Genomic DNA, 24,950 nt, shown 5'->3' with positions numbered 1-24,950 from the left:
GTCTGTGTGTAAGTGTGTGTGCATGCGTGTGTGGTGAATCAGAGATGTGTAGAGATGGAGAGGTGATTACAGCCATGACACTGAGGGTTGGATTATGGAGGATTACATGCATGTATACTTTCTCACACACACACGAACACACACACACACACACACACACACACACACACACACACACACACACACACACACACACACACACACACACACGCCTCATGACACAAAAGTCTAAATGCATAATAGTTATTATGATGAATTATGTCAAAAACATCATAAAAGTAAAGCAGCTTGTGTGCTTTGACTGTCGCTTTCTTTCCTTTTATTCTCTCGTCCTCTCTTGCCCTCTTTCTATCCCTCCTTTCCAGGCAGTAGGCTGCCAACATGGCCAATCCCAGGGGACATCCTCCTCCCTTTCCTTGGCCACCTCTCTTCTTCCTCCTCCTCTTCCTCCTCCTCCTCAACTCCTCACCGCTCCCCTTGCAGGCTCGGCCGCTCCTCGTCCACCCAACCATCAACGTGGCCGTGGTGTTCAGCGGCTCCAGCTATCAGAATGAGGTCAGAGGTCGTCTCAGCGGGGAAAACTTCGTTGACCTGCCAGTGGTGGTCAGCCCAGTGACCGTGCTGGTCAACGACACCAACCCCCGTGACCTGCTGACACGCCTCTGCGATACCATGGCAACGGAGAAGCTGCATGGCGTAGTGTTTGAGGATGATGTGGGCTCTGGTGGAGATGCTCAGGTAAAAATGATTTATGTATTGTCCTGATAAAACATCCTCTCCAGAGTAGCGGTGTTCAGTCTCCCACATCCACATTCCCTACAGCTACACTAGGCAGCATATTTATGAAAAAAGCACCTTTCCTGTGAGCTTAAATCACAAACTGAGCGGCAAAAAAGAAGAACAAATTGAGATGCCAAGCATGTACATCTTTGCTCAAATGAAATTACGTTGTAGGTATGACTTCTGATTGTAAAGAGACAGGAAGTGACATCAAATCATAATCACAAATTGAAATTGTCCCCTAAGGGACATGCTCCCTTAGGGGACTCTAAGCTCTAAGCTCTAAGTATTGTCACTTTAAATACATTTGTAAACATTCTTGTGTAAAGGCAAATTTGCTCTACAATACTAGTACACAAACTTGTTGTGTTACAGCAGGGGTGCCCAATCCTGCTCCTGGAGGGCCGCTGTCCTGCATGTTTTAGGTTTCTCCCTGCTCCAACACACCTGAGTCTAACGATTATAAATCCTGTGACGAGCTTCAGCTGCTTGATAATGAGCACATCATTAGATTCAGGTGTGTTGGAGCAGAGAGAAACATATAAACATGAAGGACAGTGGCTCTCCAGGAGCAGGATTGGGCAGCCCTGTGTTACAGTAACGAAAGTAGATGTGATTTGTTAACACTTGAAACCAGGACATGCAGCTTTACTGTGTATGCCAACACACTGCTGCATTTCTTGGTATTTTACCTCCACCTGTAAATTAGTAAAACAGTGTGAAACCATTGGTAGGGCTGTGTATCGCGTCAACTGCAACAAACAAACCATAGATGTAATCATAAAAAAATTGCTGCATTGAGCTACAAGAGATAAAGAAAACTCTTTTAAGGACTTCTTGACCATGACTGAAAGCTCCAGGAAACTTGTGAGTGGAAGGAACTTTCAGTCTTGAGTGACATTTTGGTTTCACCATAACAGCTTTAGTTTAAGAATTTAATCTGAGTTTAATGTCATTAACTGTACAACCCGATCAAAATAGACCGGTACCACCACTGGTGCAAAAAACTTCAACTTTGTTTCGACCAACACTGAATCCGTCTGTTTTTTTCTTCAGGTGGCAGAAGTGGCACAGATCCTGGACTTCCTCTCCACACAGACGGCTCTGCCAATCGTAGGCATCAGTGGCGGCTCTGCAGTTGTCATACCGTACAAGGTACTGTCAAAATAATGAGCCCATCACTTCAGCATTGGCCCATCACCGCCCTGGAGCTTGAACCGGGGCTTGAATAGTCTGCTATGCAACAGGGATGACACACACACACACACACACACACACACACACACACACACACACACACACACAAACTCACACGCACAAAGGTTGTGTCCCAGAGGTATTGATATAACATTTATCACCAACACTATAATTAGGGATTTAGGAAGCAAGAAAAACAGATTGGAGTAGAAAGATGAACAACAACCTGTAATATAAACCCTGTCAGCAGCAGCACCCACTCAAAGCCTCCTGTCTTCGTGAGAACTCTCGTCATTCAGCTTAAAACAACTTAAGTAGGTCAGAGCGGTGAAACCTACTTTGGCAAATAAACTGGCTGCATGCAAATATTTGGATATGAGCAATACAGACGGGTGAATTATCAGCAATGACTGCAGCCATCGACCCTCATCAGCTCCTCTAATCCCTGGCTGGGAAAAGTCGGAGTTGTGAGAAGGGAAACTTTGCAAGGGGAGTTAAGTGCTATGGGCGATCTACGCCTCGATCAATCATCCCCGCACACTTGAAGAGCAGCAGGTTTTTCCTGCTATGATTTAGCATGTATCTCACTGATGAATGGAGATGGAGCGAGTGAGCCGTGTGGTTAGATTGTAAAGAGGAGATTGATGACACCAGGCGGATTCTTAATCTATGCTTTCTCTCTACTTTTGAGTTGCAAAATGGCTTCATCCCCCCTTCCTCTCACGCTCTATGCTTTCCGCCTGTCTTCCCTTCCTTCCTTTAATTGCTTAACTGCCATCATCAACACCTTGTATTTATAGAGCCCACTCTCACACATAGGAACACACATGCAAATGAACACCCTCACATATTAGAGCACACAGGCAGCCAAATGAATGCATTCCTACACCTTTCCACCACATCCAAAACAAGCTGAACATTGTAGCTGTGCGGCTGCGAGGGCTGGATTTCAACCCCCAGGCAACATTTTGTAAACTGCACATTGCACGTTGTATTAATCAGCTTCCTGTTAATCAAAAGGTATCTGCAGATGTCACGTCATAGATGGGTATTAAACAGGAGGAGCTGTAGCTGCAGGAGGGTGATTGATTTTCTGTATTTTGATGGCGGAGCGGGAAAGGCAGAGTGAGTGTGCGAGAGACAGGGAGAGGAGAAAGATGCTCCGATGAAGCTTTGCTGACAGCTGCCTGAAGGCAGTGTTTTACTGTTAACAGATAAGTCTCTCTTCCCTCTTTCATGAGAGAAATAGTCATTCTCCTTCCCCTGCTTCTTTCTTTCCCTACCCTGTGTCCACTTCTCACCTTGTCTTATTTCACCCTCATCTACATATTTCCCACAAGTCTCTCTGTCTCTCCATCACCTTTACTCTTTGACAGATTTCAATCCAGTTTTTTTGGGCTCTGTTGTGCGCTGGCTGAATCCATTAAGGCTGTGACTGGAAGCGAGAGGCCCGCTCTCCTTTCTGCTCCCTCTGAGCTCCAGGACCCCATTAAACTGTTAATTAGACCCTTCAGGAGGCTGAGCCCCCCCACAGCTCTCATCATTTACACAGAAATCCAAACCATTAACTCTTCTTTTTCTTCTATTTTTCTGTAGCCTTGATTGACCATATTCTTCCCCCTACCCATCGCTGCTTCCTCCTGGAGGAAAAGTCCTGATTTTTTTTAAGTGTGGTACTTATCCATATTCAGTGTATTACCTGGCTACAGTAGCTGGTGGTAGCACACCCCTAGTTGGTTGAGGCAGGCTGGAGGACAGACAGGAAAGCTAAGACGGGGGCTGCAGCTAAACGTATTTTAGCCACCTAAAAAAGGTTCATATAAGTTTGTGTGAAAGCTATATTTAGAATATCTTTATATTTAAGTCATTATCTCTCATGGTCTCTTCAAAGCCACCAAACTCTTTTGACAAAAAACATATTTTTACCTCAGAGAACATAAGTTTGAGGTCTATCGGCTGTTTCAGTCGTTAATTTGTTTGTCAGTTTTGTTAGTTTTTAATCCTTCTAACATCCACACACACAATAATACAAACAGATTAGCTAATCAGGGCAGCGGTAGACCAGCAACTCCTGTGTTCTGCAATGTAAAATTACTGTTTACTGTCAATGGAGTCTGGTGGGGGCAGCGGTGGCTCAGTGGTTGGAGCAGGCGCCCCACATACAGCAGTGGCCCCAGGCTCGACTCCAACCTGCAACCCTTTGCTTCATGTTGCGCCCTTCTCTCTCTCTCTCTCTCTCTCTCTCTCTCTCTCTCTCTCTCTCTCTCTCTGTCAACCTCCAGCTGTTCTATGGCTACAAAGGCAGAAAAAAAAAAAAAAATCTGGTGGCTTTGACGAGAGCATAGAATGGCTTCAGTTCTCCCCTTGTAAAACAGGACTATCTGACAGCAAAGTAAAGCTGTGAAAATATTTTAAATGTAATGTCTAAAACAGATTTTTAGGTGTTCCTGTTTTGCTGCTGCTCCAAACTATCTCTTTCAATTCGCAAGTAGGTGTTTGTATTCACCCCAGATGTGCAGATCTCTGGTTTGTTGTTTTCACTGCAGATCGCGGCATGTTCAGTCTGGCTTATTTCACCTCTCTGCTTCACGGCGGCAAAAGACAAACGCACAGATGGGACGTTATCTCTCATACTGATCGACCATTTCTCTGACGAGCCCAAAGTGTTGAGTGACACTTCTCTGTATAGCACAAAGAGTAAAAACACTCTCCTCTGAGGCCTGCCTGTCGAAGGCCTGATTCAGCCCTCCTCCTCACACTCCCCTTCAGTCTCTTTCTCTTTCCCTCTCTTATACGCTCCTTTGTTGCCAGCCAGCAGAAAGGTTGTCAGGGATGTCTGACACAATGGGACAGGTGGATTGGACAGAGAAAGACATATGTGTGAGTGCATGATTCTCTGAGGGGATGAAAGAGTGCTTGATTATCAATAGCCTGATGATGATGAATATCTTTGATGGCGGGTTTGAAAAGAAGCAGCCTATTTATGGTTCCTGTCTCCGTGATCTCTCTATGGCAAACAACAAGGAAGAAGGGAATGAGACAGAGATGAAAAGATCGAAGAGAGGAGAGGAAGTGTGTCTTTTGTCAAGTCGGCGCACACACATCAAGCGAAGGCGAAGAGGAGGAAATGAGAGCGCGTGAGGAGCGGCTGTTAACGACGCTGTTCAATAGGGCCTGCAAGGGAAGAAATACTGCGACGTGTCTCTCTGAGGAGTCGGAAATCAGAGGTTGAGAGTGTTTTTGTCTTTGTGTATGTGTGTTCTTGGCTGGCTGACACATTACATGGCCAAAAGTATGGAGATACCCAAACATTACACCCAATATTTTGAAAGCTGGCTGCAGGGATTTTCTCCCATTCAGCCACAAGAGCATCAGTTTGTTTTGTTTCTTTATTTACACAGTTACACATTAAAAATCTGAAAGCTGCCCAGTACATCCACAGTCTGATCTGCTGGCCACTAAGTAGCTCCACTGGAGCCGTTGAGGTTAAGCTCGAGGGCACCTCAGTGGCCACAACTTGGCTCAAGGTCAAGGCTGTGTGATGATTAGACCTGGTGCTCACTGAGCGTTTCATCCCAAAGGTGTTGGACGGGATGGAGGTCAGAGCTACGTGCAGCCCACAAGTTCTTTCACACGCCAACAAAAACAAAAACCTTCCCTAAACTGTTGCCACAAAGTTAAAAGCACACAGTTGTCTAAAAAATATCCTTATGGTATCCTTAGGGGCAGATGTGGCTCATGAGGTAGACAGGTTGGCGGTTGGATCCCCAGTTCCTTCTGTCCACACGTCCAAGTGTCCATGAGCACTAAATACACTAAACTTCAAGTGTCTTGATCATTGGTGAATGTGTATATTATGTATTATGTACTTATGGGTGACTAAAAGACATTTTGAGAGAAAATTGAAAAGAGCTTTTTGTGGTAAGGCGCTATATAAATGCAGTCCATTAACCATTATGTGCTGTAGCATTAACACTTCTCTTGATGGGATCATAGAGAGCCAGTGTAAAAGTTCAGTCTGATATATCTTATTCCTCTGTGCCATGGAGCTAAAAACACATTAATGAACTGCCAGTGGCTTAGATGTGAGTGACAACACCAAACAACTAAAGAGGTTAGAGTAGTTGCTGCTATAGCTTCAATTATATCAGAACTGGAGAGTATTTCTTCAAAACAGCACTGAAGGCTTTTGATTTACCGACTGCGACTACATCATATTGTTCGTTGATCTGATTGGATAAAGTTAGACCATAATAGACGGTGACAGACAGATGTTCCAACCAATCACCTGCTTTTTAAAGCGCCCGCCCCTTTCCAAGTAGTTTCCAGTGTCGGCGTCTCAGATGATTCCGTATAAGAAACCATCTGGCCAGTCAGGTTAATATACACGACCTGCTGCCATAAATACTCACTAATCCTCGCTGAAAATAGTCCCAACGAATGCACTACTTACTCTAGACAGGAACAACATTTGCTAATAACTACGTTCCCAGCTGTTTTGGGAAATCATTTTGCCTGGTTTGTTTGTTGCTGTATTTTTTTAAACAGAGCAATTTATCTGTGACCCATTTTGAAAACGTACATCTCCAGCATGTCTGAATGCTGCCAAAGAACAGACTCTGGAAGTTAGGAAAGGAAGCATTAGATGTGGATATCTGCCCCAAATTTCATGGCAATTCATCAAACAGATCAGTCTGGACTAAAGTGATGGACCAACTGACATTGCCTTGTTTAGAAACAAGTGCAAAAATACAAAAATAGGAATACACAGTTTATTACCATCATGCATCCAAAGGTAAGCAATGAAAAGCCAGAACACAGCCCGAGTCCAACACATCTCATCTCATCTCATCTTCATCCGCTTATCCGGGGTCGGGTCGTGGGGGCAGCAGCTTTAGCAGGGGACCCCAAACTTCCCTTTCCCGGGCCACATTAACCAGCTCTAACTGGGGGATCCTGAGGCGTTCCCAGGCCAGTTGGAGATATAATCTCTCCACCTGGTCCTGGGTCTTCCAAGAGGCCTCCTCCCAGCTGGACACGACACATCCTCATACCTAAACGACAGACGAGGTGGTTTGACAGTGGCTACCATAACGACATATATGACATTTCTATTTATCGTTAAAATAGTGAAACAGAACTACTTTAAGTTTAGGCCATAAACTTCTTGGTTAGAGAAAAGAAAAGATCATTGATTGTCCTAAAATGAGTCGGTCAAAGTTGGTCCTCCCTATGTGGATTTCCGAGCTCTTATACTACATCACCTTACTTTCTCCTTTGTTCTCTTCATAATTAATCCGGCCACTAGAGGTCCCCGCTTATAAAGAGTTTTTGTTTTTTCAGATTTTTGGGTGAGGAAGGTCTGCCGTCATGTGCAGGTAACTGTCCAAATTGTATGTACTTGGAATAAAATACCTTATGCAGCTGTTTTTGCCAGTTCTGGGGAGGTAAAACCTGCACTCTGATGGAAGCCAGCTCACTGTGTAACGCTGAAAATACACCGAGCAGCAGCGAAGTGTGGCCGGCGGCGAGCTGTTATGCAATGTCTATGAAAAGTGAGCTTGGCTACCACGATCTGCAGCGAAGTACGGCCAGATAATACCTGCAGCCAAACAGTGAACACATTCCTGTGACATGTTGACATGTGTTTACAAAGAATGTCTTACCGCTTGAAACACATGCATAATTGTTGCAGCGGTTTGGTGTGTTTAGCGAGGAGTCCAATAAAATGCCTTCCTGTGTAGCTCTGACTTTACACGTTCAGGGTCGGTTCTTCATAGCAGACGTACGCGACCGCATTGACTGCCAGCAGGATGAGGGTTGCCAACACATCAAGGAACAAAAACAAAACCATTCATGGGTGCGCCCCCCCAATCCAAATATGTTTCGATACGGTTTTGCCGGGTCTGTTTTGTGACACAAAACTTTAAACCAAAAGATTGGCGTGTGAATCTGGCATGTATTAAACATTTTGGAGAGAACAGATTAATTCTCTCCGGATGCCAACTTGTATCTTTTACAGTAAATCTCTCTGTTTTCGAGGATTCATTCATTCATCTTCAACCGCTTGTCCCTGTCGGGGACAGGACGCCAGTCTATCGCAGGGCACATAGAGACGAACAGAGACAGACAACCACTCACACATACGGGCAATTTTGTTTTTGAGGATGACACAGTAAATGTTTGATCACTCACAAACTGTTTTTTTTTTGTTCATCACAGTTAAAAACATGAAATGGAAATGAAAATGAGCGATGGTGGTTGTACACTCTGATAAAGTCTGGAACAAACAAAGCCGACAGCTTTATGTGTTTGCAGTAAACAGGAACAAAAGTGCCTTTTAAGTGTGCACGTAATGGATTTTTGAAGCAAAGAAACGGTTGAGGTTGAGCATTCCAGCGTATAATCATTTATTACAACTTAAAGCTGTCAGGAGAAGATTATATTCCAGGAGTTACAGTCTCAGTCCTGGCTGCAGTCTAAGGTCACACTAGGTTTCTGACATTGGACCGGAGTGATCCAATGAGCCAGACGTGTCTCATTGGATCATACTTTCTTTTTTTAGGGGGGTCTGTGCCCAGAATGACCTGCTTTCTCTGTGTGTCCTGCTGTACTTCTGTCTCTTCCCTCCGCTCCCTCTCTTCTGTCTCTCTTGGCCTCATGGTCCAGAAACCAGAAACTCCATAAACAGGTCATGAGAAGCCCAGATTCGCTGCAGTATTCCCACTGGAAACATTTTTTTTATCGCCGGGAGTGAAAGCCCGTTAATGGCCAGGCCACCTCCAAGTTCCACAGCATGGATGGCCTAATAATTTCAGTAAGGTAGTCAGTCAAACCACTAATGCTGTGGCTTTAGATGTCAAAACAGAAGTAAATTGGTTGTTGGAGTGTTTCATTATGTACCCGGGGGGAAGGTTTCCCTCCATGGTTGGAAATTCATCTGTTTAGCACCTCTGCCAACATATTCAGGACACAAAATGTTCACAGAATTATGTGTTATAAAATTCGTCTTTGATTTAAAGGGTCATTCATTCATTCATCTTCAACCGCTTATCCCGGGTTCGGAGTCGCGGGGGGGCTGGAGTCGATCTCAGCTGACATTGGGCGTGAGGCGGGGTCCACCCTGGACAGGACGTCAGTCTATCGCAGGACATATAGAGACGAACAGAGACAGACAACCATTCACACCTAAGGGCAATTTTGTAGAGTCATCAATTAACCTAACACGTGCATGTCTTTGGACTGTGGGAGGAAACCGGAGAACACCCACGCAGACACGGGGAGAACATGCAAACTCCACACAGAAAGGCCCCAGCCGGGATGCGAACCTGGAACCTTCTCGCTGTGAATCGACAGTGCTTACCACTACAACACCGTGCAGCCCTATTTAAAGGGTCAGTTCACCCAAATTGCCAAAAAGCAAAAAAACAAAAGTGTGTCTTTCCACTTCGTATTAACCTTTGAGATGGTTTTATGTGCCAAGGCTTTGAGAAATCTGTCACTGAGAAAATATGCATCAATGCTAACCTGTCACTAATCTATAAATCACACGCAAAGACTGACTGTATCACAGTACTGCTGTCACATAAGACAGGTTCAACCCCTCTACACAGTACGTGACATTTATGATGTGTTTTTGTGTCTACCTAATATCACTTCATGCACTATATAGACTGTGAGATCAGTGTTTTTACAGTATTATCCATACTGGCGACTACAAGTCAGGATGTTTCAGCCCACTTTCTATGATAATCATTCTTGCAGCAGGCTGTGTGAATGTCGATTCATCACTTTGGTCCAGACTGAAATATTTCAACTCTTTGATATGAAAAAAAATCAACTCTTGCTCCCAATCTCACTTGAAGCTCTTTTATTTCGCCAGCGTTTCGGTCTACTGACCTCCATCAGGACCCAGTATTTTACTTCTGTTGTGTGACTTTCTTTTAAAAAGTAAGCACAGTCTGATCACTGATCACAGGTGTGTGTGGTTGTCAGAGGAAGTGACATCATTAAAGACAGGGAGAGAACCTTAACAAGCATAATCCATTTTGGACCGCAATAGACACATGTAGTAATCTTGAAAATAAGAAAAAAAAAAGAATCAGATACAAATAAACAAATATTCTTCACACCAACATCCTTTAAACACAGGGTAGCCCCCTGTGTTTAAAGGATGTTGCTTAAATCTGTCAGGCCCAGGCAGGAATGAGGACTCAGATGCGGAGGTTCGCGGATCAACACTGACCTTATTTGCTTGATGACAGGAACGTGGCACAGAACAAAAACCACAAACAAAAAAATCGCTCCGCACGGGAGGAACAAAACAAAAGTCGTCAGTAATGAAACAAAGTACAAAATAAAGTCGAAGAAACAAAAGGCAAAGTGAACAAAGTAATTAATTAAACAAGGACGCTCCAACCAGGAGGGAAAAACAATGGAAAAACGAGAATTCAAAAACACTAGACTTACTTTGACAAAACAAGAAATACTATCAACCGAACGTGGAAACAATAAACTCGAGGGCGTGAACAAGACTGTGAGAAAATACGCTGGATACATTCGACACAAGGTACGAAACAATCTGGCACGGAACAAGGGGGAGACAAGGACTTTATACACATGAGGGGAGGGGAACCACAGGTGGAAACAATGGAGAATCAGGGAATGACGTCAGACCGGTGACACAAGAGGAAGAGCAAGTGACCTGGAACGAGAGGAGAGTTATCTTTCAAAATAAAACAGGAAATTCACAAGACAAAAACCCAAAGACATGACAGACCTCACCGCGGCGTGACAAAATCCTACTTTGCCGATCATCTGCCTTTAACTCTAGCACCAGTCAAAATAGTTAGTAAAAATAATCAAGTGACGTCATTATGCAGAACAGCCCCTCTCAGTATGTAGGCCTACTGTACAGTATTGTTTGATTGTTATTACTAATGCATTAACGTATAAGCAGTTTTTCAGTGTTGGAGATGATCATTAAGTATTCCATATACTGCTCAATAGAGGCTCTGTATGCAAAACCTCACTTTGCAAAATAACTATGGTGGCCAGATAAATATAGTGGAGAAGTAATTACCACAGATGTGTAGTAGAGTGAAAGTCTTAAAGGGGATAGTAACACTTAATATTAAAGTCTTTGTAATAAACATTAGCTAATGGGTAGGTTAATTGGGCCTTACTAGTCCTTGTAAGATGCTTATAGACGTTATTATGTCTCCATAAGAGTGTATAAATGTTAATAATTGCATCATAAACATGTTTGTTATTAGATTATAAGATATTTAGCAGTTATAAACAGTTAGCTACAATGCCTTGTTAAGGTTAAATCCTTTATAATGCACTTATTAACAGTCTTTTTAAAGATAATGACATGCAGCAAAGGGTTGGAACTAACTTTACAAAAGAAGCGTAGAATGACGTACTGTATTCTGTACATGTGAACCCATAGGATGTGTGTGAGCATCTGTGTGTGCGACCCACACCAGCGTCTCCGCGGGGGGTTCAGCACGGAGTTCTCCCCGGGGGAGGAGAGGAGTGTGTGAGCAACCACCATGTCCACCGTCTTCCTGTCACATTACCATACGCTCCTGCAGTAGGACTGCTAATTACGTCTGTGTGTGACAGCCGCACTGCCAGGGTGGTGAGAACAAGGTGGCTGGGAAGTGGAGGACGAGAGGGAGAGAGGGTGAACTCTGTCTCCTCGTGTGAGCGCTTGAGTGTGAGAGTTAGACACGGAGAAGAAGGTGATTCTGTTGCAATTCTTGCTTGATTTCACTGTGAAAGGGAAAGTCGACGGCTTTCATCACATTTGCTTCTGAGTTTGTTTGATTTTTCACAATTTAAGATACTGCTAATTGGATGATGAAACACATAGTGGCCCGAGGGAGGTAACTACATTATTTGCTTGTTTAATAGCTCAGACAAAACTAATTGGATTTTAATTATACTTCTTCAAACAATGCACCTCACTACTCCCATCACATGAAATGGGACACTATAGTTAACCAGGGCTGCCAATCCGGAGCCATTTTTTATTTATTCAGTGACAGCCTGACATGGTTGTGCGCTGCTATTTTTAAAGCTATTCTGGTGCTCAGCCCAGTCAGTGATCTATCGGAGTTTCAGCCTCCAGAGGTGAGTCTCAAACAAGCTCAGATAAGAGATAAAACTGGTCGAATTGAGTGGAGGAGACTCTAGTTGTGATATTCCTGAGGTGTTCCTCTGGCTCCACAGCTCTCTGGGGCTTTGCAGAGCCTCTGAGCTGTGGGAGAGGGATGAGCAACAGGAAGGAGATATGACAGTTAGTCGCCTCTGAGGCCTGGTCCCAAATGGCACTTGACAGTTTAACACTATCTTTCTCTCTCTCCCTTTCTCTTCTCTCTCCCTCACTCGCCTCCTGCCTCACTCTCTCATGCATGACACCTCCCTTCATGCATGTTTGTCTGTATTTTAAGATCCACAGACTTCTTGTTTCCACTTAGTGTAGGAGGCTGCTGCTGCCCAGATGTAAAATACATATAAAAAAGAGAGAGCGAGAGACCCTATTACCCTGATCTTCACCTTCTTGCGCCAGCTCCCAATCCGTCGTCAGATCAAATTCAGCATATTACTACTTGTATTAAAGCCCGGCATGGTCTTGCAGCTGCTTACATCACAGGTCCACTTACAGTATGCCCTGCAGCATTGTACGCCCCCTTCAATCCAAACGCTTATTACACAGTCCCATCCAAAGAAGGCAAGGGCAGGGCATCCATATTCTGTGGATCCATTTCAGTTTAATCTGCTAAAATGTGTGTTTGAGCTTTTTCTATCTTCACCTGATTCTTTTGTGTGTTTTATACATATAAGTGCACATACAGGGAACGTGTATCAACCCATCAAGTATGGTTTTGGCGTTTTAGGGCCATGAACTGTTCAGACCTAGCAGAGAGAGCGCAGAGGCAGAGGGCTTGTTTAGGTGAATATTTAAGTCTATTCTGCCAAACTCATTGGTCCTTTATCTGAGGGTTTGTGCAAGTAAATGCATGTATATGATTGGATTTCAACATAGTGTTTGTGTCACACTGCAATATAGAAATATGTAACATAGATGTCTAGAAATGCTTGTTGCTGTTGTTTTCTTGTCAAGGTTGCGAGCTGACTCCTCGAGCCGCTTTCTTGTATGAACGCCAGACAATGTAAAACAAAACAGGTGTGTCACATTGTCAATAGGAGACTCTCTGTGTGAGACGTGTTCTACTTATTGGAAATACTCTGTTTGGCGAGGGATGGGGTGGTGCTTGGGTAGAGTGTGCAGGTTATAAACCCCAGAGCCCTTTGTCATTCCTTGAATTTGTCTTATGATTTGGACATTGCCCCTTACCGACAAATGTTCCCGTATCTCGTCTTCTCTCTAGTTTAACACTGTCATTATCATCTTTGTGTAAATTACCCTTCTTCTTCACCCTCAGATGATTCTTTTCTTCTGGTTTTGTAGAAGTCTCTTGATAGAAACGTCACACGCTGGGGATACTCCAGGCAAAGTGCTGCCCTATTCACACTCAATCAACACAGACTTTGTACTCGGGCGCTGGCAGGGTAAAATCCGTCTAATGTCCGATCCAGCTGATTCGAACATTTGAGTACTCACATACAGCTCCTCTGGGTAATGTCTAGAGACCATTTCAGGTTTTCCGTGCATGTGTGAAAGGGGCTTTTGTTAAGGTTAAAGGTTACAGTTAAGATACCTACGTTGTGTAATTCATTCAAATAAAATTTAGTGCAAGTAAATAGGACAGTTCTCAACAAGTCTCTCCTCTTACCTGTGGACCTTCACACCTGTCCACAAGACACTGAAGGTGTGCATGAGCCCTTACAGTCAAGATATAACTTACAAAAATGTTCTTCTTTATCGGTTGATGATTTCTGCTCTTTGTGTCTATTTCCAGTCTCTCTTACACCCCCCAGTAGTCCTTCCCTCATAGCCTACTTTATTTGAATGGTATTTGAAGGACATGGGTTCAGCGGGCTCTAATAACGTCCATCTTATCTGTCAACACACAGCGAGTAGGTATGCAAATGTGTGCACAAGCAATATTGGACCGCCCATTCTTGACAGAAAGAGAGCAGCAGGACTGATATCCTGATAGGGGAGACACTTGTACCAGATCGAGGCAGATTATAGACGAAGCGCTATCATTGAATGTGAGCCACAGTCAAATATTCATGGTAATTCCAATCACACATCTTTCTGCATCTTTATTGCTGTAGGGTGCAAGTGAATACGACAGCGGTGTGTTATTTCCCTCACTTCCAATTTGAAATGCTTCATATAAACTTTCCGATGATGCTTTTTCGAAACATTGCAGATATTGTTGTAGTGTAGAAAGAGATTCAAAAGGAGACCAGGGCAGCTCTCGGTTTCCTATTATCTCAGTTTTATAGTGTCCAAAAACACATTATAAATATGTATTGACGTCATCTGTTCCGGTCTCAGATATTTATGTATTTTAGAGAGCTGATTCAAGTGTAAAAGCCTAGCGCACCTGAAATTAACTCCGTCCTTCTTCTCCATTTGTCACCTCTCATCAAATTAATTGGATTTAGAAGGTTGTTCCACTTCTGTCAGGACTTTTAACAGTGATGTTTTATTGTTTTTTTTAACAAGTGAAAGTATGCTTTTGGAATGAGAGAACAAATGATTAAAATGCCTGTCCTGGTAGCGGTAAAGTTTCATCCAAATTTAATTGTTCCGCAACAGTAACAATGTTAAAGGTGCTGCTAAAATGAGAAGCAGCAGCAGACGAGTTCATTTGAAAAACCTCTCATCTGTTTGGTGCCGTTGTGGCAGAATGTTCAATGTTCGTTTGCTGATTTATTTCAAGATATTAGTCCATGAAACCCATTCAGAACTCAAGATGTATTTTCAGAAGTGCACGTCTGACTGTCTTTTGAAATAAAATATGAGAAATGCATGGACAAAAGGGCAGCAGCATAGTGAGAAGGATCAACTGTACTTCAGCATCAAGAAACTGCTTTAAATGTTGTGACAGCAAACATCCACCATGCTGAAGCGTATTTGTGCTGCTCTGGAGATGCTGTCACTTCTGGTATTTATTTGTCTATAAATCCATTATCGGGCTGCTCCCATCTTATTTGTCAATGTATCTGGTACGGAAACAGTCCCATCGCAGCCTCCGGTCCCTGAACTACATCTCGTTTGTCGTCCCGTCAGTCCGTACTGACCTTGGCAGGAAGGCTTTTTCCTACGCTGCGCCTGCGACCTGGAACCAGCTCCAGCTTTATTTCTTTAGGGGACTTCAAACTGCTTGTAGGAAGGCTGTTGAGACAGTCTGTGGGGGTCTGCACTTGTACATAATTTAACTTGAACTTATCTTGTTCTTTGCCCTTTGCACTTTGTACTGCATTATTTTACTGTTTTACTGTTTGTGTTGTGTCTCCTGTGTGTTCAGTTAGTCTGTAACTTTGTGTTTTGCTGCTGCCGACCTGAACAGGTCTCTCTTGCAAATGAGACCCTGGGTCTCAATGAGATTTTACCTGTATAAATAAAGGTTAATTAAAAAATAAATAAAATAAAATTCCCCTTATACCCTAAAGATTTCCCTACCTAAAATCCTTAAAGGCCTCTTCCCATTCTTTCACAGGCTACGGGATCGTCCTTCTTGCAGATGGGAGCGTCTCTGGAGCAGCAGATTGTCTGCATGTTCAAGGTAAAGAAAAACATTTACAATAAGTGACAACCAAACCTCGTTTGCACAACATTTGTGGGATTAAAATCTAGGTTTTCATACCAAGAGGTTATCGGGTCAAGCCTGACAACTGCAACCTCTCCGGCTGATTAACACCATATAAGGACAGTAATCAGCGGGGAATCCCTGATCTGAAATTCTCACCCAATTTCCATAAAGTAATACAATCTGTATTTATGATAGATTGTAGAAATAATTCTCCTGAGATCAGAGGGCTTAATGTCACTGATGTTTTGAGAGTCGACGTGATAATCTCAGTTCAGGCTGTGACACACCAACTGTGACGTCATTATCTCGTGGAAGCATTTCCACAACTGAGAACCATCCAGTGTGAAACTGATATTTGTATAGTATAGTATAGATATTTGTAGTATAGTATAGATACTTGTAGCATATTTGTTATGAAATGTGTTTTAAAGCTTCCTAGTTTGTTCCTGACAGTGATGTGGTCAACACTATCAATAGATCCATACATCTTTATGAGATAGAAAGGATGAATTTTTCACCTAATTACCAAGACTTAAATTAGAACATTGTTGCCACTTTTATGTCTGTATGGGAAATATAGCTGGCCAGTTAGCATAACTTAACATAAAGACAGGAAATAGAAGCAAACAGCGAGCCTGGCCCTGTCCATGGGTAACACAATCCGCCCACCAGCACCTCTAGAGCTCTAGATTTGAATCCATACATAAACAGATGTGTGAAACCAACAACTTCTTGTTTCTGGCTAAGCTAAAAAAAGCTAAGCTAACGTCCCATTGGCTCAAGCTACATAGACGTGAGAGTACTGATCTTATCATCATCAGGCCTACATTTTATAACCCCATTCACTACCTTGAATAAAACTTCTTTCTTTATCCCTATTTCAGCTCATGGAGGAGTATGACTGGGGTGAATTTGCGGTGGTCACCAGCTTGCTGCCGGGCTATGACACCTTTGTGGATATAGTTCAGTCCTACACAGATACCTCCTATTTCCTGTGGAATCTACAGGATATCTTGTCTCTGGAAATGTCCGTTGGGTCAAATGACGCAAAGACGAAGCGCATGCTGCAGCAGGTATATAGATATAAGCATCTCATTTTATATCCATCACTAAGTTTGTGTGCAGTCTTAGGTAGTTACTAGGTAGTCTTGCACCATTCAAACTTAAACAAATGTTGTGGTTTTAATCGTGCAGCTGTTGCAATGTGTCAGCAGTCAACTAGCATGAAGCATTGATTAAGCATCACTAGCTGTAACATAACTGCCAGTATAACAGCTTTAGGGGATTAAACAAAACTCTCTGTACTTTTTAAATGTAGGTATGACTTTGTTATATTTATATCTGTAGCTATATATGATCATATGTGTTCGTGCAGTTCAGAGTGAGTGGGAAATACCTGATATAGCTACTAACTAAACCAGTTATGTTGTCATTTACAAGGCCTTTTGGTGCCAGGTCAGACATGTACACCATATTCCATCCTGTTTCAACAGTTACACTGGCAGTTACTGGCTGTAAATAACAAATAATGTAAGAACTAATCTGTTATGATGCATCTTTTAATTTAGTTATGCTCTAATTTTGTGAAGCTTAAAGGGATAGTTTTTTTAAGTGGGGTTGTATGAGGTACTTTAGTCAGCGTATTACCTGCAGTAAAGTAGAAGAAGTTTCATTTTGTGACTTTTTCGTTTTAAAGGGTAACAGCCAAAATACATGGGGAACGGACAAGCAGCGTGAGAAAGCTAGGTGCAGCTGTGTTTATTTTACCTGCTCTGTCAGTAGCATGTGGATGCTACCAGCTTCTCTTGCATGCATGTTCATTTTTGTTGAGTTAATGCAGGAAGCTGTGCTGTCTCAGCTGCCCTCTAGTACAATAAGGTATTAATCATTTCTTAAACAGATTGTAATTCTTTTTTTTTAACACAGTTCTATGTAGCTTTTACCTGTTGGAGGGCTGAATAGCCAAGCGTAGAGGAAAACAAGATATTGCCCATGTACCAGCTTCAATTGGGTTATAATGGGCGTTCTCTGCTGCGGACCTCCTACAGCCTTGTGGTGCTGCATACATAACCCAAGTTGTTTGGCTGTTTGACAGATTGAGGCAGTGGTAAACTATTTGCATCAATGAAGTTGACGGCTTCAGTTCCCCCTGCGTTACTGAAGCCTGAAACCTTGTTTGACACAAGGTAAAGCAGTGAAAATGTTATACCTGTATATTATAAATATTTTAAAATAAATATAGCATATTCCTCAACTGATATAGATATTTTAGGTGGGCCTTTTTTAAGTATCTAAAATATTTTTCGCTGCTGCCCCTGTCGACAACATTACTTAGCTTTGTGCCTGTCCGTCTGTCTGCTTCTCCAAACTGGGAGCGTGCCGTCCACCATCTAATGTAGGATACACACTCACATATATAAATATCTCATACAACCCCATTTTCTAAAAATCCAAATGATCCCTTTAAATCGCTACTTAGCAAAAACTTTATAACCAGGCTGAAGTTTGAAGTGAGGAACAGCTGGTGCTCCAGGCTCTTGATGACCTACAGCAGTGCTGCATTTCAAGGCTGTTTTCTCTCTGATGAACTTATTTTCTGTCTCTAGTTGGACTCCCAGGTCCTGCTGGCGTATTGCTCCTATGAGGAGGCGCAGTACCTGTTTCAACAGGCAGCTGAGGTGGGTCTGCTGGGGCCAGGCTACATCTGGATCCTTCCCAGTCAGGCCGTGGGCAACCCCGACAGCCCTCCACCTGACAGCTTCCCTGTCGGTGTTATTGGCGTGATTACAGACCAGTGGAGGAAGAGCTTGCGGCAAAGGGTGAGGGAGGGTGTCGCCATTGTGGCTAAAGGGGCTGAAAGCTTCAGCAAGCACCAGGGTTTTATTCCTGAGGGACATGGGGACTGCACTAAACTGGCTAAACACTCAGACAACAACACTCTGTTCAGGTGAGTCTCACTTTTATCAATAATCACAATTTGAATGAATTCCAGATACTTAGAGCGATAATGATGCATGGGCAGAATAGTTCAGCTACCTGGCAGGAAGTTAAAGTATGTTGCGCCTCTTTTCTACGTGTTCGGAAATGCAAATTGACCTGGATTCATTATTCACAGACCCAAGGATATCAAGGATGTATACTATAACTGAAAGCAAAATCACTCAGCAGGAACACTCTCATCCACCAATCAGCAACCTCTCTCATCCCCTAATGAGCTACCTCCAGTCTCCCACGTTAGATTAAGCCCTCCGGGGGAGCTTTAGGTTTAATTAGGAGGTGATCATTGTATGTGTTTATCTGTGTAAGTGAATATGCAAAGTGGTTTAGAACCAAAGTCCTTGATTGCATGCTACGTACTTGTGTGCAACTTTTATGGTTCTGTGGGTTGCAGACACATGCTGAATGTGACGTGGGAAAGGAAAGATCTGTCTTTCAACAACCAAGGCTTCCTCTCCAATCCTTCCATGGTCCTCATCGCTCTGGACCGGGAGCGACTCTGGGACAAGGTACACCGAGCACCAGAAACTGGATCACAAACACCAGCTGGCACCGATGGCAGAGGAACAATGAAATGTTTGTTCCTATTGTGTGCCCATATACTGCATATACAGGAACAAAAAAATTGTCTTGAGGTTATTTTTAGGGAAGAGGTTTAGGAGAAACCTTTCCCTCATAGTTATGATTCTGTTAACAGCTGGCCATGTAGTCTTGGTTTACATAAAAGGCCAAATACAGATGAGAAGATGTCATCCTGGGCAAAACTGAATCCCAATTGCTCCCGACTTTGATATTGAAATACTCTTAAAAATGCAACTATTCTCAGGCGAATTCTGAATTTGAATGAGCATCCATTTTTTTCCCCTTATCATCTCTAAGTGTACTTTATTAGCGATAGACATCAGAGATAATGATATCCCTGAACAGTGTAAGTGCGGAAGTATGCAGATGCTTAGAGCTAGGTAAGATCGATTTCACACATTGTTGCGTTCTTGAGCTTGTCACCAAAGAAAATTACAGTGCAAGCTACGGTTTGAGCGTTCCCGCCAGGTGCATTAAACAACAAGCTGACCCCTTCTGTTGGGGTTCACTTACACTAAAAAAACCCGCGGCTGACCTGTTTGAATAGGCTATAACTAAACGTGTCCGTCTGCATATGTAAGACACTTCATTACCTCTTCATTCGGACACACATCCCATCGTCTGGTTTCTTTTTTTCTGTGCAGAAAGCACAGAGGTACAAGTTCATCCACAGATGCCAGGTCTGCTCATGAAAACACTCAGATTAGCCGTATATTGCCCCCTTGAGGACTGACGTTTGGTACCTTCTTGTAAGAGGGCATGCTCGGGATGTTCATTGGGGGTGTGCGTTTATACCAACTGGCCCAAGCGCTGTCATTTGCCTGGAACATGTTTCCACCCTGAGTCACACTGAATCTAATGTGTAATTCATGTCTTTGTGTTCAGATTTGACTGAGCTATGCCGCTGAGAAGGAGGTTTTTGACACAAGTTACTGTAATCAGGCTCCAATGGGTTTTAAGTGTCTTAATAACCTCTGTGAGCTGTGTGTCACAACCCACTGCTGCAGCTCCAACTGTGCTGACCGCGTTAGTGAACGAGCTAAATCAGCGAGGCGAGAAACAGAACAATATCTTCCGGATGTTTTTAGAACAACAACATACTCACCATAAGGTGATGGTTCCTCTCCGGGAACCATCACCTTATCGTGGTGGAGAGGTTTGTGTGTCCCTGTGAACCTGAGGGCTGTGTTGTCTGGAGCTTAATGCTCCTGGTAGGGTCTCCCATGGCAAAGTGGTCTCAGGCGAGGGGCCGGACTAAGAATGGTTCACAAAGACTCGATGGACAAACAACAAAGAGGAAGAGAGACCCTGCCCGGAGGAAGCCCGGGGCCCCCGTCTGGAGCCAGGCCCAGACGGAGGGCTCGCCGGCGAGCGCCTGGTGGCCGGGTTTGCCACGGAGCCCGGCCGGGCACAGCCCGAAAAAGTGACGTGGCACCTCCCTCCTCTCCATCCTGTGGGCCCACCACTCGCAGGAGGAACCACTTGGGTCGGGTGCGCTGCTGCACGGGTGGCAGTGAAGGTGAGGGGCCTCGACGGACCAGACACGGGCAGCAAAAGCTGGCTCTTGGGACGTGGAATGTCACCTCTCTGTCGGGGAAGGAGCCGGAGCTTGTGCGGGAGGTGGAGCGCTACCAGTTAGATCTGGTGGGGCTTACCTCCACACACAGTCTCGGTTCTGGAACCGTTCTCCTGGATAGGGGTTGGACACTATTCTTCTCTGGAGTTGCCCAGGGTGTGAGGCGCCGGGCGGGTGTGGGGATACTCACAAACCCCCGGCTGAGCGCCGCGGTGTTGGAGTTTACCCCGGTGGACGAGAGGGTCGCCTCCTTACGCCTGCGGGTGGTAGGGGGGAAAACTCTGACTGTTGTTTGTGCATATGCACCAAACAGCAGTTCAGAGTATTCGGCCTTCTTGGAGACCCTGAATGGAGTCCTGCATGGGGCTCCAGTAGGGGACTCAATAGTTCTGCTGGGAGACTTCAACGCCCACGTGGGCAATGATGGAGACACCTGGAGAGGCGTGATTGGGAGGAACGGCCTCCCTGATCTAAATCCGAGTGGTCGTCAGTTATTAGACTTCTGTGCTAGTCACGGATTATCTATAACTAACACCATGTTCGAACATAAGGATGCTCATAAGTGTACGTGGTACCAGAGCACCCTAGGCCAAAGGTCGATGATCGATTTTGTGATCGTATCATTTGATCTGAGGCCGCATGTTTTGGACACTCGGGTGAAGAGAGGGGCAGAGCTGTCAACTGATCACCATCTGGTGATGAGTTGGATCAGAGGATGGGGGAAGATTCTGGACAGACCAGGTAAACCCAAACGAGTAGTGCGGGTGAACTGGGAACGTCTGGAGGAGGCCCCTGTCCGAGAGATCTTCAACTCACACCTCCGGCGGAGCTTTTCTGGCATCCCTGTGGAGGTTGGGGGCATTGAACCGGAGTGGGCAATGTTCAAAGCTTCCATTGCTGAAGCTGCAGCGGTGAGCTGTGGCCTCAAGGTCTTAGGTGCCTCAAGGGGCGGTAACCCTCGAACACCGTGGTGGACACCGGTGGTCAGGGAAGCTGTCCGACTGAAGAAGGAGGCCTTCCGGGATATGCTATCCCAGAAGACTCCGGAGGCAGTTGCAAGGTACCGACAGGCCAAAAGGGCTGCAGCCTCTGCTGTGTCAGAGGCAAAGCAGCGGGTGTGGGAGGAGTTCGGAGAAGCCATGGAGAAGGACTTTCGGGCGGCACCAAGGTGCTTCTGGAAAACCATTCGACATCTCAGGAGGGGGAAACGGGGAACCGTCCAAGCTGTTTACAGTAAAGACGGGACGCTGGTGACCTCAGCCGATGAGGTGATCGGGCGGTGGAAGGAGCACTTTGAGGAACTCCTTAATCCGACTAACACGCCCTCTTTTGTAGAGGCAGAGCTGGAGGCTGATGGGGAATCATTGTCAATATCCCTGGCGGAAGTCACTGAGGTAGTCAAACAACTCCACAGTGGCAAAGCCCCAGGGGTTGATGAGATTCGTCCAGAAATGCTGAAAACTTTGGGTTGGGAGGGGCTGTCTTGGTTGACACGCCTCTTCAACATTGCGTGGAAGTCTGGGACAGTGCCAAGGGAGTGGCAGACCGGGGTGGTGGTTCCTCTTTTTAAAAAGGGGGACCAGAGGGTGTGTGCCAATTACAGGGGTATCACACTACTCAGCCTCCCTGGTAAAGTCTACTCCAAGGTGCTGGAAAGGAGGGTTCGTCCTATAGTCGAACCTCAGATTGAAGAGGAACAATGTGGATTCCGTCCTGGACGTGGAACAACGGACCAGCTCTTCATTCTCGCAAGGATCCTGGAGGGGGCCTGGGAGTATGCTCATCCAGTCTACATGTGTTTTGTGGATTTGGAGAAGGCATATGACCGGGTTCCTAGGGAGATACTGTGGGAGGTGCTGCGGGAGTATGGGGTGAGGGGGTCACTTCTGTGGGCCATCCAATCTCTGTACACCCAAAGTGAGAGCTGTGTCCGGATCCTCGGGAGTAAGTCGGATTCGTTTCCGGTGGGGGTTGGCCTCCGCCAGGGGTGCGCTTTGTCACCAATCCTGTTCGTGATTTTCATGGACAGGATTTCAAGGCGTAGTCGTGGTGGGGAGGGGTTGCAGTTCGGTGGGCTGAGGATCTCGTCTCTGCTTTTTGCAGATGATGTGGTCCTAATGGCATCGTCGGTCAGTGACCTTCAGCACTCACTGGATCGGTTCGCAGCCGAGTGTGAAACGGCTGGGATGAGGATCAGCATCTCTAAATCTGAGGCCATGGCTCTTAGCAGGAAACCGGTGGATTGCTTACTCCAGGTAGGGAATGAGTCCTTACCCCAAGTGAAGGAGTTCAAGTACCTCGGGATCATGTTCACGAGTGAGGGGACGATGGAGCGTGAGTTTGGCCGGAGAATCGGAGCAGCGGGGGCGGTGTTGCAGTCGCTCTACCGCACCGCTGTGACGAAAAGAGAGCTGAGCCGGAAGGCAAAGCTCTCGATCTACCGGTCAATCTTCGTTCCTACCCTCACCTATGGTCATGAAAGTTGGGTCATGACCGAAAGAACGAGGTCGCGGGTACAAGCGGCCGAAATGGGTTTTCTCAGGAGGGTGGCTGGAGTCTCCCTTAGAGATAGGGTGAGAAGTTCAGCCATCCGTGAGGAACTTGGAGTAGAGCCGCTGCTCCTTAGCGTTGAAAGGAGCCAGTTGAGGTGGTTCGGGCATCTAGTAAGGATGCCCCCTGGGCGCCTCCCTAGGGAGGTGTTCCAGGCACGTCCAGCTGGGAGGAGGCCTCGGGGAAGACCCAGGACTAGGTGGAGAGATTATATCTCCACACTGGCCTGGGAACGCCTCGGGATCCCCCAGTTAGAGCTGGTTAATGTGGCCCGGGAAAGGGAAGTTTGGGGTCCCCTGCTAAAGCTGCTGCCCCCGCGACCCGACCCCGGATAAGCGGATGAAGATGAGATGAGATGAGAGATGAGATGAACATACACTCGTGTCTTTAACCTCAGGTCTCTCCCACCTCTGACCTGCACATATATAATCTGACTGGAATGAACTTTTGGCCTGTTACATTGGAGATGTCAAGATACATTTTTGTAATAGGCTGGATACAATGGATGCAATAAAACATGTAGTTGATCCCAAAATAAGTCCCAGAATACTCTGAGCAGCACCAATAGATGATAATTGAAGTGTAGGCGGGATTTCAAATCATTACTGTTGTGTGTGTTGGTGTGTTTTCTGATGAGGCCATTTCCTTCTCTTACATCTGTTTCATTGTCACCAGGCAATTCTCACTCCCTTTAACACACACACACACACCCACACACACACACACACACACACACACACACACACACACACACACACACACACACACAATCACACACACACCGACACACACATACAAACACACACACACACTTTTCAAAGCCCGAGGGTGTATTGAAAACGCACGACTAAACAGAGAGACCTGAACGTAATCTCACAGCTACAGTTGAACTCATTTATTTCTGGCCTGAAAAGACCAACTTACTTTATCAATGTCACCTCCTGGCTGGTGTGTATGCATGCGTGTCTGTATGAACACAGACATGTAATAGGGCTGGTTTGTAGGGTTTGGGTTTGTATGTTTATGTGTGTGTAGCTCTTAAAGTCACACTTGTGCAGCCAACACTTCATCCGTTCCTTATGTCCTCATGTGTGGTGTATATGCACAGCTGTTGTTCACGCACTATCCACAACAAGAAACCATTTACAACAGGCGTCCGAATTCTGAAAGTCCTTCTCAGTCACTGGTTGTTCTTCCCTTCGTCTTCACATCATGTAGCTCATCTGTAACATCAGGTCTTGTAGCACCTGCTCTTTTCAAGTCCTCCATCGTGAAACCCTGACAGATTTACACGGTGTAGTTCCTCAGCATTGTTTGTACAACGCTGCTGGGTGACATTTTCGGCAGGAAATGCTCTCTGTGCTGGATCCCTCTCCTAAAGTTTGTTCCCTCTTTTCTTCTTTCCCTGTTCTTCTCACCCCTAGAATCAACATGGAGAGTAAAGAGTATTTCAATAATAATAATGATAATGAATACGCGCAAATAGACCAACTGTAAATCTATTTTCACAGGAAAAGTGTGATCAT

The 24,950-nt window shown here is 45.0% G+C and overlaps 1 protein-coding gene across 1 annotated transcript in view; it reads left to right on the top strand.

The window, feature by feature from the left end:
* Positions 1 to 381: 381 nt before the first annotated feature.
* Positions 382 to 24,950, top strand: part of LOC310960765 (glutamate receptor ionotropic, NMDA 2C-like) — a gene marked incomplete at both ends in the record, with an annotated part of 51,008 nt that continues 26,439 nt past the window's right edge. The window contains 6 exons of the mRNA XM_083932563.1: positions 382 to 738; positions 1,837 to 1,935; positions 15,627 to 15,692; positions 16,604 to 16,792; positions 18,326 to 18,666; positions 19,111 to 19,225. Of these exons, the coding sequence (XP_083788689.1) occupies positions 382 to 738; positions 1,837 to 1,935; positions 15,627 to 15,692; positions 16,604 to 16,792; positions 18,326 to 18,666; positions 19,111 to 19,225 (1,167 nt within the window). The remainder of the gene's footprint in view (positions 739 to 1,836; positions 1,936 to 15,626; positions 15,693 to 16,603; positions 16,793 to 18,325; positions 18,667 to 19,110; positions 19,226 to 24,950) is intronic.

This window comes from Echiichthys vipera (assembly GCF_963691815.1).
Source record: "Echiichthys vipera genome assembly, chromosome: 18".
Taxonomy (NCBI): Eukaryota; Metazoa; Chordata; class Actinopteri; order Perciformes; family Trachinidae; genus Echiichthys; species Echiichthys vipera.
Note: the sequence above shows the minus strand (reverse complement) of the source record. Positions and strands in the feature narration are given on the sequence as shown.